At 31.1% G+C, this 17164-nt stretch overlaps 1 protein-coding gene and 1 long non-coding RNA gene across 2 annotated transcripts; both read right to left on the bottom strand.

The window, feature by feature from the left end:
* Positions 1-6636: 6636 nt before the first annotated feature.
* LOC134229829 (fibroleukin-like) lies at positions 6637-9665 on the bottom strand (the record flags this gene model as incomplete). Its single annotated transcript, XM_062711622.1, has 5 exons — positions 9470-9665; positions 8861-8997; positions 8583-8679; positions 8063-8236; positions 6637-6884 (listed from the first exon to the last, which is right to left on the bottom strand). Coding segments are annotated over exons 1-5 (852 nt in total), but the record flags the coding sequence as incomplete, so codon positions are not given.
* A 5192-nt stretch (positions 9666-14857) lies between these two features.
* On the bottom strand, positions 14858-16660 carry LOC134229826 (uncharacterized). Its single transcript, XR_009984233.1, has 3 exons — positions 16615-16660; positions 16139-16301; positions 14858-14897 (listed from the first exon to the last, which is right to left on the bottom strand). It is a non-coding gene; the product is annotated as an uncharacterized LOC134229826 (long non-coding RNA).
* Positions 16661-17164: the final 504 nt, after the last annotated feature.

Here is a 17164-nt window from a genome sequence, read left to right on the forward strand (position 1 = left end):
GATATTTAATGTCAAATTCGGCGAAAAATTTTATTTGAACGTATAAATATAGCAAATATCATGTAAATCTACACTTGATCTTGTATTTTTTTTTGGGTCAGATATGTCATTTAATCCCTGGTATAACTTTAAATTGCGATTATAGACTTTCAAAATATGTCTTAACAATTGTTTATTTATATGCTACAAAATAAATGATAACAGTTCAACTGAACTCGTAAAATTCAAAAAATGTGGACTCAGAAAATTCAAAATGATATTTAATTTTCTAGTAGATTTAAAAAACAAAAAAAATCTTCAAATGATAAAAAATATTGATCCGATTCTCGAATCAAAATTCAATTAAATGTCGTATAAGTGTTTTCTTTTTTCTTTCTGTAAGTCTCTAATTCAGTAATAAATATTAATTCAATAAGCTATTAAATTAATTAGAAATCAATCTGAAAAAGAATTGGAGGCTTTCGATCATAATGCGATCTTAAAGAAAGACAAAGAGAATGTTGTCTTATTTTTTACAGCTCTAATATAGATTTTATTATTCCTATGTCAATCTAATACATTCTACAGTTATTATATTTTTCATGGAAATATCTTATATTGAACGATGAGACAGAAATATTTTAATTAATATCATTTTCGGGAAGAACCTTGATATTATAAATTTCGTTTCTTATTATTGTGTCCTTTCTGACATAATTTATTTTTCAAATAAAATCTGCATCATGACGAAATGACTACTGACAATAGAAAATATATGAGTTTAAAGATTTTTATTTTTCTTATTTCATTAAGTTGGTTTTCTTTTAGTTTCTGTAATTATTAAATTGTTTTAATTTTCAAACAACAGATTAATTTGAATTTAACAATTAAAATTTGTATATGACAGTTGTCAAACCCGCAGGATATTTCAGCTTTTGAAAGACATCATTATAAAATCATTTTACAGGATTAGAATAAATCATTTTTTTATGCCTCTTGTGGAAGAAACTTAATATTGTAGATTAAAGCTTTTAAAAAGATACAGTTTAAAATAATTTGCTAATTTTCTAGATAGACAATTTAAAACGATCTCCGAGGAGAAGATTTCTTTGCAAAGAACAGATGCCCGTCGCCGATAATTGTCATCATCCCGATAAAAGATGTGTAATTAATTAGTCTGTCCCCAAAGTCCGCACAATTAACATAGAATATACAAAAGATATACAAGATATACACACATCGCAACTCCTCGATACAACAGGTGAACCATGTTCCATTTCGATTTCTACAAATTCATTGATTTTAATTCCTCAAATAACAATAAGAAGTCGTAGCGTAATTGATAAGGTCGCGGACTTTCACGCTGGAGACCAGGGTTCGACTCTGGCTTTGGGCAAGATTTTTTTTTCTTGCATTTATTTTATTTTTCATTTTTCATTGGCAAGTATGCAGACTAAATGCTATTAAATCAAGAAAAAGTGAAATAAAATTTTTAAGTTAAAGAGAAAGTCGATTTTTTAAATTAAAACATGCAACTGAATGATAACTGAAAGGTCACTGAAATGTGCCTGCCATTCAGTCGACTGAATGGTAACGGAATGATCACGGAAAAGTCACGGGAAAGGTACTTTTCAGTGACCTGTCAGTGACCATTCAGTGGGCATTTAGTTACCATTCCGTCGACTGAATGGTGTTATTTCATCTTGTGATACCAACAGGAAAATGTAATTCCTATCTCGTACGAGGGCATCATCTTTTTATGACGTCACGACACGTAGAGCCGGGTGAAGAGCTTCTGTTCTGCTATGGGGATGGATATGTGAGGTTTTTAGGCGTAAACCGCATACATCCTGGTAATTAAAGAATATAGTAGATGTTATGGTTTAGCTATCAAACTATCACATAATTTTACCATTTATAATGTAGTCATTAAAGCAATTTTTATTACATGTTGTTGATTCTTGGGAGGTTTTAAGGCGTAAACCACATATATCTCGGTATCTAATTAAACAATTTATTCATAATAAGCTTTCATTTTTATCACATGCATACAATAATATAAAAATATTTTTGTCAAATTTCTCTCACATGCATTTAATAAAAAAATAGATACACTTTCATAAAAAATTATGTAGATTATATTTAAACACCTTTGATAAAAAGTGAGATAATTTTTTTTTTTTGCTTTCTACATATCTGATTTTAAACTTTTAGATTAAAAAACTGCACATTAAATCTGGAAAACATATTTTCGCAGTGTATCAGTTTTGTTAATTTCTAATTTCATCCAAAAAAACATTATTGTGGAATCGAACACCACCCTACGGTACTTATTTTCCATTGTTCTTCAAATTGAAATATAGTTTGGCCTAGGTTTGCTCTTTAGAAAATATTCTATCGTTACATATGCCATAACGCAAGAAAGGATACATTCCCTTTAAAGGTCTATTGAATTTTGATACAGCAAATCAAATTTAATATTTTTAGAGTATACAGGATGTTAAGCAACAAACTATTTTGTATCGGTGTTGTTTCAAACTTGAGGAAGATATTATTTTTTTCATGACCTTTTCTGCAGAAGTTGATCTCAACGGTTCATTTGCATTTCGTGCCAATGTTTTGACATTTGACGACAATGAAAGACTCATTTTTGATAATTGGTGTAATGACGTATCAGAACTGGAATCCTAACGATGAGAGTGAGACGGCAGTTGACCCTATCTTTGGCCTCCTTTTGGTTATCTTAACGACGGTAGGTGGAGCTGGGTGACTGAGAGAAACTACACGTACTATACAGGAGAAGACGGACTAAAACTACCCTTTATTTGTGAGGATTCTCCATTTTATTTGGAGCCAGAAGAGTGTTCTGTAAGAAAAATATTTCATTTTCTTAAAATTAAACATTTGCTACTATTTTTTTGTTATATAATTTCATTAAGCATGGTGTATAAAGTTCTAAATCATTAAATGGAGTCTACGTCTGATCGTATATTCGTCTCCTCGAAAGAGATCTAGATTTATCCTCGGATCGTATATTTGTCTCCTCGGAAGACATCTAGATTTATCCTCGGATCGTATATTCGTCTCCTCGGAAGAGATCTAGGTTAATCCTCATGTTTTAAATAAACTATGAATAGCATGTACACAAAGACAGACAGTGCATTATATTGTTTAGTTATTTTCCCAAGGAAACTGACTGGGATCTCCCCTCACCATACATACAAACATTTTAACACAAAGTGTTGTTTTTAAAATTTCTATCATTGATCCAAAAAATAACGGGCAAATATATTTTGCTGTGACAGTCAGTCCATCTGTCTGTTTGTTTTTGATTTCTTTCCTGACTTATCTGTAAGTGGGGAAATCAATTAGCCCTGACTGCAGCCTTTAATTGGTTTGAGCTATTGATTTCATATTTCACAGGTGTATATATTATGAAAGGCCCCATACTTGGGTTTAATTTTTATTCTTTATTTTGACTTTCATTTTGGAATTTAAGCTTGGTCAAATGGTCTACGGATTTAATATTTCATTGGTGTATTCCACGTGTAAAAACTTCTTCTGGGCTACATGTATTTTTGACATTTTGACTGATCTTTATGTTTGACCCACTTTTACAGAAATTTTAAAAATTTTAACGTTAGCTATAGCTATTGAACGGTTAAATCAAGTGATATCATAGTCCTCAGTAATGATCTTTGACCTTGAACTGATTGATTTGACCAACTTTTTAAAACTTTTAAATTTTGACAGTATCTCCTGAATTATAAGTGCTAGGGGATTACTAGTTTACTGGTTTTTTTTGTCGTAAGAGCTTCTCTGGAATACCAATTGTATATTTTTATTTTCTATCCTATTATTTTGATCTCAGACTTTGACCTACTTTTGAAAAACTTTGTTCAGAACTTGGGAATGTTTGATTCCGTGACTTTTATAGTTCACCTGTGTATCATTGTGAAATTCCTTTGGGCATCATTAATATTGACTCCTTGACCTTGTCCAGTTTGGCCTTCTTTTGAAAATCTCTAACTTTGGTCATAATTATTGATATGTTGCTGCTTTTATGGTTTTTATTTCTCGAAGGTAGACTCATTGTGAAAAACTTTTCTGTTGATACCAAAACTAATTATATCTTGACCTTGGTGTTTGACCTGCAAAAGACAACATCCATCATAAGGTGCATAGGAGACCACCTTTGTCTCAGAAACACATCTTGAATCTTTAACATTAAATCCGAAAAAATTCTATTTATTAAACTTAAAGTTCAAAGTTGTAGTCTACATTTTTTTTTATTTATGTACCTTGGTCTAGACATCGCACTATAGAGAAAAAATTAACACATATATCAATGTTTGTGTCATTACTTAAGCAATGAATCATTTTTTTTATAGATGTAGTCTTAGAAATACAAAGATATCTGCAAACATATTGAGTAATGCACCAGCGTGCGTTATTAAAATCCATTTGCACAGATTGTTGGAGATATTAGACTACATCTATAAAAAAAATAATAAATCAGTGCTTATATATTTACTTTTTCTAAATCCTTGTCTTGTTTTCAAATTTGATTTTTATTTAGAATACTTGAATTATCTCTAACGTAGGTAACAATCAATTTAAATAATTAATTATTTTGATTTTCACTCATAACTTTGCTTTTGCACGGCATTGAACATTTTTGACATTTAACATTTTAAGAATAAAACACCTATTACACATTGGAACATTTTGACCCCTTTTTTGGTGTTTGGAAATAAAAAAAGAAAAATTGCAGTATCGATATAAGTTTACTATGACGTGTCTTGTGCATTCAAGAACAGAAAAATCTATTTTTTGTTTTTCAAATGATAATATGTACGAGTAAAAGATATTGATCTTCAGAAAATAATCTAGTATCATTGCGAATCTAGTATCATTGCGTTTCTTGCCGCACCTAAAATTCAAGCTATTTAAATATATTTATGGTATAAGTAGATTTGTGGAAAGAAATATTCAGTACGTCTTACCTCAACCTTTCAGCTTATTTTCCCATGATATTAAAATTAATAATATCAATTTAAGTGGGTTTTGTATAGTAGATTAATGGATAATAAATATTCATCCATTCAAAATAATGTATGGGTGGAAAAAAGGTATGTTTTAGAGAAGCATAATCTTATACGTATTCGTATTATACTTCAAAACATTATAATCAAATATACCTAATTTATTTTTATAAACATCTTAAATTCTTTATTACATAAAACCTGTCTTATTAGACTTATACAGGGAAGAGAGATTACAAATGTATGTGTCGGAATAAATAAAGTGTAGCATTGCAGCGTGTAAAGATCGTTGTGATAAGTATAAATGAGAAATGAAATAAAATGGCGGACACCACAGTTAAATGTATTGCAAATGTGTCGGATTAAACAGGTTCCACTGTAATAGGTTTAACAATAAAGCAATATACATCCTAATTATCCGCCCAGACATCTCCATTTATCAGTGTTTGTAAATAACAACGAAATATTTCTATTTTCAAATTTATTACAACACATATAAAGTACATCTTTTACTGAATTCATTCAGTATCGCTAAAACAGAACAGTTCAACGCCCTTCCTTTACCGGAAACATATTTGTTTACATGTTTTTTACTTGATGTTAAGGGGGTCGACTGTAGTTTTATTGTGTGAAAACTACAAATGCGAAACTCTTCATTTTCATACCATATATAATTTACATAAACTTCAGTGTACATGCAAAGTTTGGGGGAAATCTACTGTCCAGCTATTTTTGAGGGATCGTCTCAAAATACAGGTACATTAACTATAGGATTATATGGGAAAATGCCCATTCTTAGCACTCTAAAGCAAATTATACAAATACTACAATAGACATTTTGTTCAAGCTATAATATTTGATGAGTAATACTATATTATACAATATATGTAAGAAACACAAAATTCTACCGTCTTGTTACCAGAGGGGGCATCTCAAAATGCAAAAAATTAGCAAATTTTACAATTTTTATAGAACATTACAAAATATGACGTACACAATGGATTCACTTGAAAACATAATAAAAATATTGGAGATATTCTCAAATTTCTATCTTTTAAATTTCAAGAGCGTATGTTTATTACTATTTTTTAAATAATATTTTTATTACCCCTTTCTTTAAGAGCTACAGATTATCATAACGTCAAAAACACACTGCAATGACGTCAACCTACCTATCAATTGCAAAATCGGTTAAAAAAATCAGTTATATGAAATTGTAATCACATTTTTATACCTAATTTTTTTTAAAATTTTGTTTAATTTAAATAATTAAGTGAAAAAGGTTGCATTAAAACAGTAAATACGCTTCATTTTACTATGATGCGCGAAATATTGCGCAATGAAAAATATAGTCGGCCCCCTTAAATATCTGAAAAAAAAGAACTCAAAGATAAAATTAATTTAAAATTTTCTCTTGAGGGTTTGCCAAAACCATGGTCGATCTTTCCTCTGTTAGAAAAAAATAAAATTAATTCTTCACAGATACATGTATAATAATATTTTTTCAATAAAGAAAAACTTTTATACATGTAACTGAAATTTTCACAGTAATACTAAAACAGAAAAAAAAATGTTATTATGATTTAATAAGGTTTACTTAGTGCCGTCTAACCATCATGGTGGTCCCCTTCACTGATGTCCCACTCGTTACTGTAGGAGACCATGGGTTGATCCAGGACTGCGGGGACCATGGACCGTTAAGGAAGGCCCGGTGACAGTAGTGGAACCACCAGCCTCCTCTAACTTCACTGTAAGCAGCACAGTTAAATTCACTACCTCTGTCGCTATCTCTGTCTGGGGTGGAGAAGTACATCCCAGACAGACTGAAGGAAGAATAAGCTGTGTCTAACATAGCGTCACCTATAAAATTAAACAAAAGGTATCACAGAGATAATTGATTTGTATATTTTTAATCTAATCGTCATTAATAATACTGAGGTAATTCTAAGACAGACGGCTTTAGGTGCTGGAAAGAGTGATAATTTTTATATAGTTCAGTCCTAGAATCCCAGGTGTCTATAATACCGGTACCTGCAGAATTAGAGAAAATATATAACAGAGATAATAATTATTAATTTACATCACATTAATTTTAATACTGAAGTACGTCTGAGATACACAGTTTAACGTGTTGTTTCCTGTAAAGAGAGATAAAAATAATACAAAACAAAACACTGCGCAATACACATAGATTCTTTCTAGTGTAACAATAAACAACAGACGTGTTACATTTTTTAAGCATGGTATTATTGGGGGGGGGGGGGGTAAAGGTCACTGGAAATTTTAGAAAACATGAAAAAATGAAATTTTAATATTTGTCCGAGACCGTGCCTTTAAACATGTATAACATGCAATACTAAGTAAATCATTAATAACGAGATAAGATATGGTGTATCTGTGAATATTATAAGATGGTAGATTTCCTATTAAATAAATGCAAATGTGAAACGCGTTGAGGTCTTTTGAATTTGGCTTTTTAGGTTTATTTTATTTTTTTTTTATTTTATCCGATCAAATTTTTCTATCATCAAATTTTCGTAAACCTTTCGACATTTAAGATTAATGACACACTGTAAACTTCCTATTCCGTAGTAGTAAAAATGTGAATCATTGAAAATCAGACTATCATGCTCTGTAAACTATTTTTTTTAGTATTACTTAAAATGTGAATTATCAAAAATTATCAGGAAACTCAAGCTGAATAACAATGTTGAAGAAATGAAAATATTGGATTTGTTTGTAAAAAAAAATTAACATAATTTTCCTTGTACATAAAACGTATAATTAGAAATTGTATCTACTTGACAATAACAGATTCAATATCTGCTGAATATGTTAATTGTATCTGCAAATGATATTTTGAAATATGAAACATGTTTAATTAGCATGGAATAAAAACATATACAGAATATCAGAAAAATATCAGAAAAAAAATATCTTTCTCTTTTTTGACAACTTAATACTATTTCAATACAGAAGAGTATTATTATGATAATATACGTAATTGGAACCTAATTTTAAGAACTTAACGTAGATACACTTAACTAAAGTTCCCGTGGCAGGTCCTGCAAGAAAGAGTTTATATTTTCCTGCTTCGTCGGAGACAGAGAATCTATCGTATATTTCGTAAAGCGTTGTACCATTCTGGAGAGTGATGGAAACATAAAGGGAGGAGGAGTTTTCTTTTGTTAATTGATGGATTACGTCATTTCCTGTATTAAGATGTATGTTTAATCAGCTAAAACGCATTGTAATACAAATTAATTCTATTATAAATATGATTCTACCGTAATGAACAATCAAATTATTTTCCTTGTCTGTAGACAGTTATGCTTACTTTGGTCTCATAAAAAATATGCCGCTAAATGATTTTCTTCTCTTCTTTTTTTTTCTCTTTATTTGATATATAAATCTGACATGATATGTAAATGTCGTAGATCACATATTACCTAGTATTAAATTAAGATCTTTGTTACGCTTTCATCCATTACCTGACACACCTATTTTTCAAACTTTGAAGGCATGAAAAGTTCCCATTGGAAAACAATTTACACTTACCAACCCAGACATCCTGTACCGGTGAACCAAATCCATTTTTATATTCCGTCCAGTTCCTGTTAAACTCCAGGGATCCAGAAATTCGTTTTTGGATTGCCTTTAAATTTAACACGTATAGCAAATCATGTGTTTAAACAGTTGTGTGATCAATATGTTATGCTATGCCGGGTAATCTAAAAATATTCATATTTTTTCAGTTTATATCCTTTTAAACAACAAAAACATTGAGTGTTAAATACATTGTATAATGTGCTTTAATATTAAAATAAACTACAAACCGTCCATCCCCCGCCCATTGTGGTCATATCGCAGTATGCCTGGACAGGACTGGTGATGGTTCCATTGGGGTAGATTTCATACACCCTTGAATTAAAGTATCCGTCTAATTGAAGATCCTTACAGTCTACGGGAATAACTAAAGCAGAAAAAATTAAAATCCATTAAAGATAACTAAAAATAATACAGAAATCATACTGTGTAAATACATTCCACAGAAATAACTCATAAAAATGATACTCGAATTATTAAATGTACATACAATCCATAGAAAGAACTAATAGAAAATAAAGCTGGAATCTTACATGTACTATGTATATACATTGTAGATAAAAAAATCATAAAAATAGTACTGGAATCACATTATGTATGCACAATCCATAGAAAGAACTAATAGAAAATAATGATGAAATCTTGGTATGTATATACAATCCATAGAAATAACAAATAGAAAAATATACTTCCTTAATGCAGGTATTCTTATTACAGAAATTGAAGTGATTAGAAATAATAATGAAAACTATTACTTAGTCATGCTGAGCGATAAAAAATCATAATATTAATCTAAATTTGTGGCAAATGAAATAAAGAAAATTAACAAATATACATACAGACATGTGAGTAGTATCTCCAACCACCCTCATTAAACATCCCCGACTTAAAAACTTTCGTGTGGGTCCGACATTTATTCGTCTGTGGATTAAACCCATAGAAATTACACTCTCTTTGGCAACGCGCTGCACACTCTATAACTGATGTAGAGTTGTGTTCTCCCAAAAGGTCTTCATTTGACTTCTTATTATCCATTTCCAGTTGTGCGGTGTATTTCCTCGAAATAATGGTAGATTGGCACACCGCTAAAAAAACCAAAACTAAAATAATAACACAGAGAGCGCCCATATCGTAAATTGTACTTAGAACTACTGGCTGCTTTGTGGGGTACCTGTAGAAATTTGCAGTTTAGTATACAGAACGCCAAATATAAATATCAAAATATACATCAATTACTGAAAATGATTGGCTAATAGTTATGTACTCAGCATGTTTCATTAATCAAAATATTGATTTGATGAATTTTATGTAAATTACCATGAATGTTGATTTTCAATTCCAAATATTCAAATTAATGTTTTATGAGTGTGAGCATTTTACCTAACACAAATCGGAATAAAAGTCGCATTCAAAGTAATGTCAGTAGTAGTTTTTATTAACTTTTGATAATTAAATATTCTATAAAATTGTAAATTAAACTTTACTACTTATATTTTCTGATTAAAAATGATTATTAAAATATCTGCAATATCATCGAGTACGTATTTCACGACAACTGACCATTTTCCGATCTCCAAAGTAACGACAGCGCCCGAAATGACAAACAGCGAAAAAAAGATATTTTTAGATACAGAAACCAATCAGAAGATGTGGTGAGGAAACCTGTGACTGTGTGCCCGTATTTCGGGTATTTCTACAGTCTATCAATAAGTCAGTTTTATATATCCCAGAGGCTAGACAATGTATTAAATAAACGTTTTTGGAATTAGGCTGCGCATAATTTAGGTCTAATATCAACGAGAAATCAACTGTATTAAGACATTATCATAACAAAAATTGCAGTAAATATAAGAATAAAATGGATGTTATGAGTTTGCACTTTTAGTCTGACAAAAGATAACGAACGCGAGCTCTACAGATAAAAGTAATTAAAGAGGCTGATCAAAAGGAATTAAACTTTTAAACCGGACGGTCCCACGTAATAAATCATGGGAATGCAGCTGCTACTTACTTGTTATGAAAAAATGTATTTGGTTAGGATGAAGAAGGAACCAATACGCAGGTATGTTAAGGAAGCATTGAAACCATTTCTCGGGAAATTTAGACTTTTTAAAGAAAATTCAGTTTGATAATTTACTAAGACCGCTGATAAAAGTGAACTATTATTTACTTTTGCGTAGAGATAAAATGCGTCTAACGCAAAGACGTGCGCCACATCCCCGTCATCACGTGACTTCTATTTATAGCGAATTGTTCCTTAATAAAAAAGCTAATAGAACAACAATATCCTGGAGTTAATAATTTTTTTGAGTACATGATATAGTCGAAAAATATCTGTTCTGCCTTAAAAGTGCTGCTAGAACCCCACTGTCCTGTCAGTAAAATAATAATTATACACATTTGCACGAAACCTTACCCGATGTTTTGAATTTTATACATATGAACTGAATTTTTTCGCAAAACCATGCTTAACTCGGGATTCTAGCAGCACTTTCCAAATATTTTAGAGAGCAAACTTTCCATCTGTACAAATTTTATTTTTTTAAATATCCAGCTTATTGTTGTTCTGTTGCATTTTTTTGTCACAAAGGACAGAGGGAAGGCCGACCGGGATAATATGTAGCTGACTGTCTTCGAAAGAGAATATAATCGATAAAAATGCATTAGCACACCTGTTAAATTAACTGAACTCCATATGAATTTAACATAATATTAATAATATTTGCTTTTAAACTCTATTTTACAAATCTTTGTACATGTTATCTTATCCAAATTCTCTTTACTCGACATGGTGAATTCCCAAGTTACTTGATATACACATATGACGTCATCGGTCGTTCATTTAATCAAAATGACAAATACAGCATAAAAAAATGAAAACATTTATTTTCTTAATGTATACACGTTTCTATACATTTTCTAGTGTTATATTACTTCTCTAAATAGTAATATTACGAAAACATGTGTTTTAAAATTGACGTCATCTCGCCTACTATGACATCATAATGTAGCACTGATTTAGTCAAGGTAAAATTGTTTGTATGCTTTCTTATCCATATTTGGATAAATTAGCTACTAATAACAACAAGTGATATTCTAAAGATTATGCAAAAGATTGGAAATTATTTTGAAAGTGCATTAAAATTTTAAAACGTACTCAAGATCAGAAGTAGTAGTAATTAAATTCAAATTAAAATTTAAAGTAATTTTTGCAAATTTCGAAGGAGTTACAAATATGGAGATGTAAATCTACAAAAGTACACCTAGTATAAAATGATTGATTGATTGATTGTATGTTGTTTAACGTCCCTTTCAAGAATTTTTCACTCATATTGAGACGCCACCACTTGCCGGTGGAGGGCTACAAATTTTGTCCTATGCTCGGCACTCAGGTCCTTTGAGCAGTGAGGGATCTTTTTCGTATCAACACCTAGCAAAAGCTACATGCACTGGGAAGGTCAAGGTAAAAGAATGGATAAAATTGAAAAGTAATGTATCCTTGCTTTAGCTTATTCAAAAATAATATATGTAACAGTTTTTTTATACCCCCCGCTTGAAAAGTGGGAGGATATACTGTAATCGGTTTGTCCGTCTAGCTGTACGTACGTCCGTCTGTTACGCTTTAGGGTACCCATCTCTTATCCACAACTCCTCTTGTACTACTGAGTGAAATTTAATGAAACTTTCACAGAATCTTTATTACATATTGCCATTGTGACCTCCTAATTTACTTTTTGATCGACACGTATTTTGGGTTTCCCAGCAACAGCAAAACATGGACTTTGTCATCAGTTATAACCATATGGGAGGCAGGGGGTATCATTTAGTGAGCTCATTGCTCACAGTTCCTCGTTTTTTTTCAATTGTAATAAAACAAATTTGAGAAAAATGAGGTCAAAAAAGGTCAAGACAAACAAGAGGCCCATGGACCACATTGCTCACCTGAGTAACTTTCGTGATGCAGTTCTTTACCAGATTTCCCCTCTTGTTAAACCTATCGTGGCCCCCTACCCCCTCCCCTGTCATAATTTTTATACTCTAGAATCTACACTACCCCAAGATGCTTTCACATATCTTTCAGGTTTCCTGGCCCAGTGGTTCTTGAGAAGATTTTAAAAGATTCTTTCAATATATTTCTATGTAAAACTTGGATTCCCTCTTGTGGCCCGCCCTACCCCTGGAGGTTATGAATTGACAATTTATAATCTACACTACCCCAGGATGCTTCCACATAAGAGACAGCTTTTCTGGCCCTGTGGTTCTTGAGATTTTTTAATGACCCCATCCTATTTTTTTCTTTTCTTGATTATCTCCCCTTGTGAAGGGACTTGGCCCTTCATTTTAACAATTTAAACCCCCTTAAAAACCTAAGTGTAAGTCCTCACATTTCACAATTTTTGAAAAGGTATCAATCCTCATCATAAATGTTTGATTTATATATAATGGAGCATATTTTGAGTAATTAATTTACTTTCAATTAGACCCCCCCCTGTCCTCTATGACTCCCCTGATCCAGGGGCCTTGAAATCACCATTCTGGAAGAATGATATATGCTCAGTATAACTAGGCTTGTACATGTAGTTAGTTTGTTAAATACATAGGAACAGAAAAGATTTTCAAAGAATTAATGCATTTTCACAATAAATTAAATAGAGCCCCACCCTGAGTAACACTTTGAAACTTATTTCAAAGAGGCACCCTTCCTCATCATAACTATGTATGTAGTTTGTTTAACCCTTTCTCTACCGGCACATTTTAGGTGATTTTGGAGACTTTTTGATATGACGTTATTAAATTATTTCCAACTTTTTTATTCAAGGAGAAAGCTAGGTATATTGCATACCATTTTGTAGGGAATGTCTTAGAGATGATATTTTATGACTATTCAGATACTCAACAACTGACCTTATTAGTAAAAATGGAGGTCAAAGGTCAATTAAGTGCAAAGTTTTATGGGATTTTTTGATACTTTTTAGTCTTCAAGCTAAATATTTACTATGATGTATGTTGAAATAGGAAATTTTTTATATACTCACAAAAGAGCATGATACTGTACTACATGAAACATAAAAACTTTTTTTTCAATTCTGCATATAACTACTTAAAAGCGGTTGCTTAGCAACCCAGAATTTTTCAATTTTCGGGCAAGAATTTTCCTTTATTTCTCATCCTAGACACATTTATGCATCCCAGCACATATAAAAGTTAGATGTGAGGTCATAACAGTACAAGGGACAAACAGCAGATAAATTGTCTTAAAAATTGACCTCATTAAAACTATTTTTAGGAGGTCAAAGGTCAAATAAGTGCAAAAGTTTCATCATTTTTTTTCAACACTTTTCAATATTCTTGCCATAATTTTACACAATGGATGCTGAAATGGAAAATTCTGAATATACTCTCAAGAAGGGATCAGAACTGCAATATCCATGCATCATTTTAGTTCAAATATCTGTTTAATGACCTTTAAGTGGTTGCTAAGCAACAACTTTTTCAAGTTTTTGGCTATATACATGTTTGTTATTTCACATTCTGGACACATTCTCGACACTTTTTGTATATTTTATGATATTGTATGTAAGATATGGGCCATAAAGATGAAAGAACACTTTTGTATTAAAAATTGACCTTGACACTCTTGTTCTTAAGGAGGTCAAGGACATATCAGTACAGAATTCTGCTTTAAATTGTAATTAAATATCAATTTTGAAAGGCTTCAATCATGGATAAATCATATAATAGTTGACGTGATAAAAATGGCAAAGGACAAAATTTGCAAGCAAAGAATTCTGGTCTGCTTCTTACAAACCCCTAGCTAGCAAAACATGTATACAATCTTTTTGTTAAACAAAAAAATCCATTCTCTTGATGCCATTAAAAGTAATCTTTATTTTCATGGTTTTAATCTCACAAGAAAAAATAAACTGATTTCATTACAAGACTTTTCTGGTATAACAGAGCTTAAGGGGTACAATAAAGACTTGACATGTTATCTTGGAGGGAAATAATAATAATAGATAGCATTGGCAATATTTAACGCAAAACTGTTTAGTCAATAAGTTGAAAATGTGACGTTTATATCCAAATACACAAATCCAGAAATATTGCAAGATGAATTCCAAATCAGACTGATATCTTCAACAAAATGTTGAAGAGCACTTTTATTTTGTGTCCACCATTCTTTTATCAACTGTCATTTCTCTGTAAGACTGGAGGAAATTCTTTGAATTACTATTTGCTGTCAAGTACAAGTTATCAGCTTCTATCCTGTAAAAGATTTAAATATTTTGAAACAGATACATATCATTGTGTATATGAATTTATATTTAAAAATAAAATTCAGAATGCTAAAATTACTACATTTATTTGATTTTCCTTTTAAAATTGTATTTATTATGTGATTCAAGTAGTTAAATGATATTGTTAAGTCAATGTATCAGGACTGATAATTCAACAACCTTGTAGTAAACCATCATGGTAAAATTACTGAACTAAAATAAATAGCATATACGGCAATCTGACTAAAGCCTCTGTTTACGCTATCGCAACATATAAAGAAATCTGGCAGTGGATGGAAGATCTAATTTTAATTAGATTGCTTCAAAAGCCATGAAGGACACATCAATTTTTCAAAAAAGTAAAAAATGGGATCTCGAATTAGACAATCCAATCCCACAGATAACTAAAACGTTCCCTCGATTTATAATTCGAGATCTTGAATAACACAATCCGATCTTACAGATTACTAAGTCGCCCCCTTGATTCATAATTTGAGATCTCGAATTACATACTGGTAATTTGTTTTCACAGATTAATAATTCGAGATCTCGATTTGTTACAACGTCAGTCTTCTGATTTTCTCAGTGCTCTTGAATTTCATTACATATATGTACAGATACATCCAACCATTTTAATCAATTTGTGCGTTCTGTTTATTTTGTTTCAGCAGCCGGTCATTTCCAACCTCTTTCATAACTAATTCAACGTATATTTATTTTAGAAATATTATGATTACACAGGACCCATATTCACTTTTACTATTTAGGACTTTCAATTATTCTAATATACACGTAACACAAAAACCTCAAAGATTTTTTGTTGTACAAATATCAGTACTAGCATATGGATTTGAAAATGTTCTTGTATTTTTCTCATTTTGGACCATAATATGTAATAAAAGGTAGGATGTAAAATACTACAATATTCTATTCTTTAAACATGTATTACCATATCCGATATGTACAGATAAATAACTTTATTGAAATCATGGGAAGGGTTTACATTCCGAGGGAACGAATCATTTAAACTAAGAGAATGAATTATACAATCTGAGATAACGGATTGTGTAATTTGAGGGAACGAATTGATAATCTGTGAGAATGAATTGGCAATTTGTTATAACAGATTGTCAATCCAAGAGAACGGATTGTATAAATCGAGAACTCGGTTTACTTTTATAAATTTTCAAAAATTCTTATGTCCCTTCATGGCTTTCATAGATTGCATACCTGCATGGCTGCCAGGGTTGTAAAAAGAAAGGAGACAATAGACTGCAATGTTACTTCAGGGCAAAATTCCTGGGGCAAGGCTGTTCATGAGCATGGGAGTGTTGATAAACCATCCAGTGAGTTTGACCACCCATGTATATGATGTACGATAATTGGAAAGTGTCTGAAAAATTGAGAAAATGGAAATTCTAACCACATACCTTATGCAGATTGGAAATACAACAGCAGTCTAAAAAAGCTTGTTCCATATCTCGGCATTCATTTATATTACGTGTTTAAATAATGTGTTTGTATGAATAATCAATCATCATAAGTATTATGTGTTTCAAATACTTATTTTTCAAAATATAAATCAAATGTTTATAAACTTGTATGAATGCAACATCATTATCATGAGAATGACACAAATGAAATTTGACTTTATTTTTTGAAATATTAGAAATACAGAAATTTTCAATACCAAAACAAAAATTTACCTGTTCATTGGTGTCCTTACATATTAACTGGCCTTCGTAGTTCATGATGGGCTTAGCAAGTGGTGGGTATTCACAGATGAAAGTATTGTTGCATATGGTGCCAGCACCCTAAAAATTCAATGTGAAATTGGTACATGTATACACTGGTACACACATACTGAAAACAACTATCCATTATTATGGCAACTTTGATTTTACTTTGAACTTTCGAGTGATTGTCAAAAGCATCAAAGTTCAAAAGCAACACAAAATTGGCTGAACAATACGAAATACGCACGACACACTAAAATATGAAGATCTAGTACATGTGTACATTTAGTTTTCTTTTGAACGTGAACTAATTGCGTTTTAAACTTAAACTATTCAGTCAATATACACGTATTCTCACCTGCTAATATCAAAGGCATGTCCGTATTATTTGATTCATTGATGTGATGATCTTCGTCGTGAAATAATCATGAAAATTGACGTTCAGATTTCGGATCGCCATCATGTTGTTCACTGCAAACTGCTACCATAGCGGAAAAACGTGGTTATTTCAATTCGTATC

Source organism: Saccostrea cucullata, unplaced genomic scaffold, assembly GCF_032062105.1.
Source record: "Saccostrea cucullata isolate Sc308-1 unplaced genomic scaffold, CSIRO_AGI_Scuc_v1 ctg4444, whole genome shotgun sequence".
NCBI classification, from domain to species: domain Eukaryota; kingdom Metazoa; phylum Mollusca; class Bivalvia; order Ostreida; family Ostreidae; genus Saccostrea; species Saccostrea cuccullata.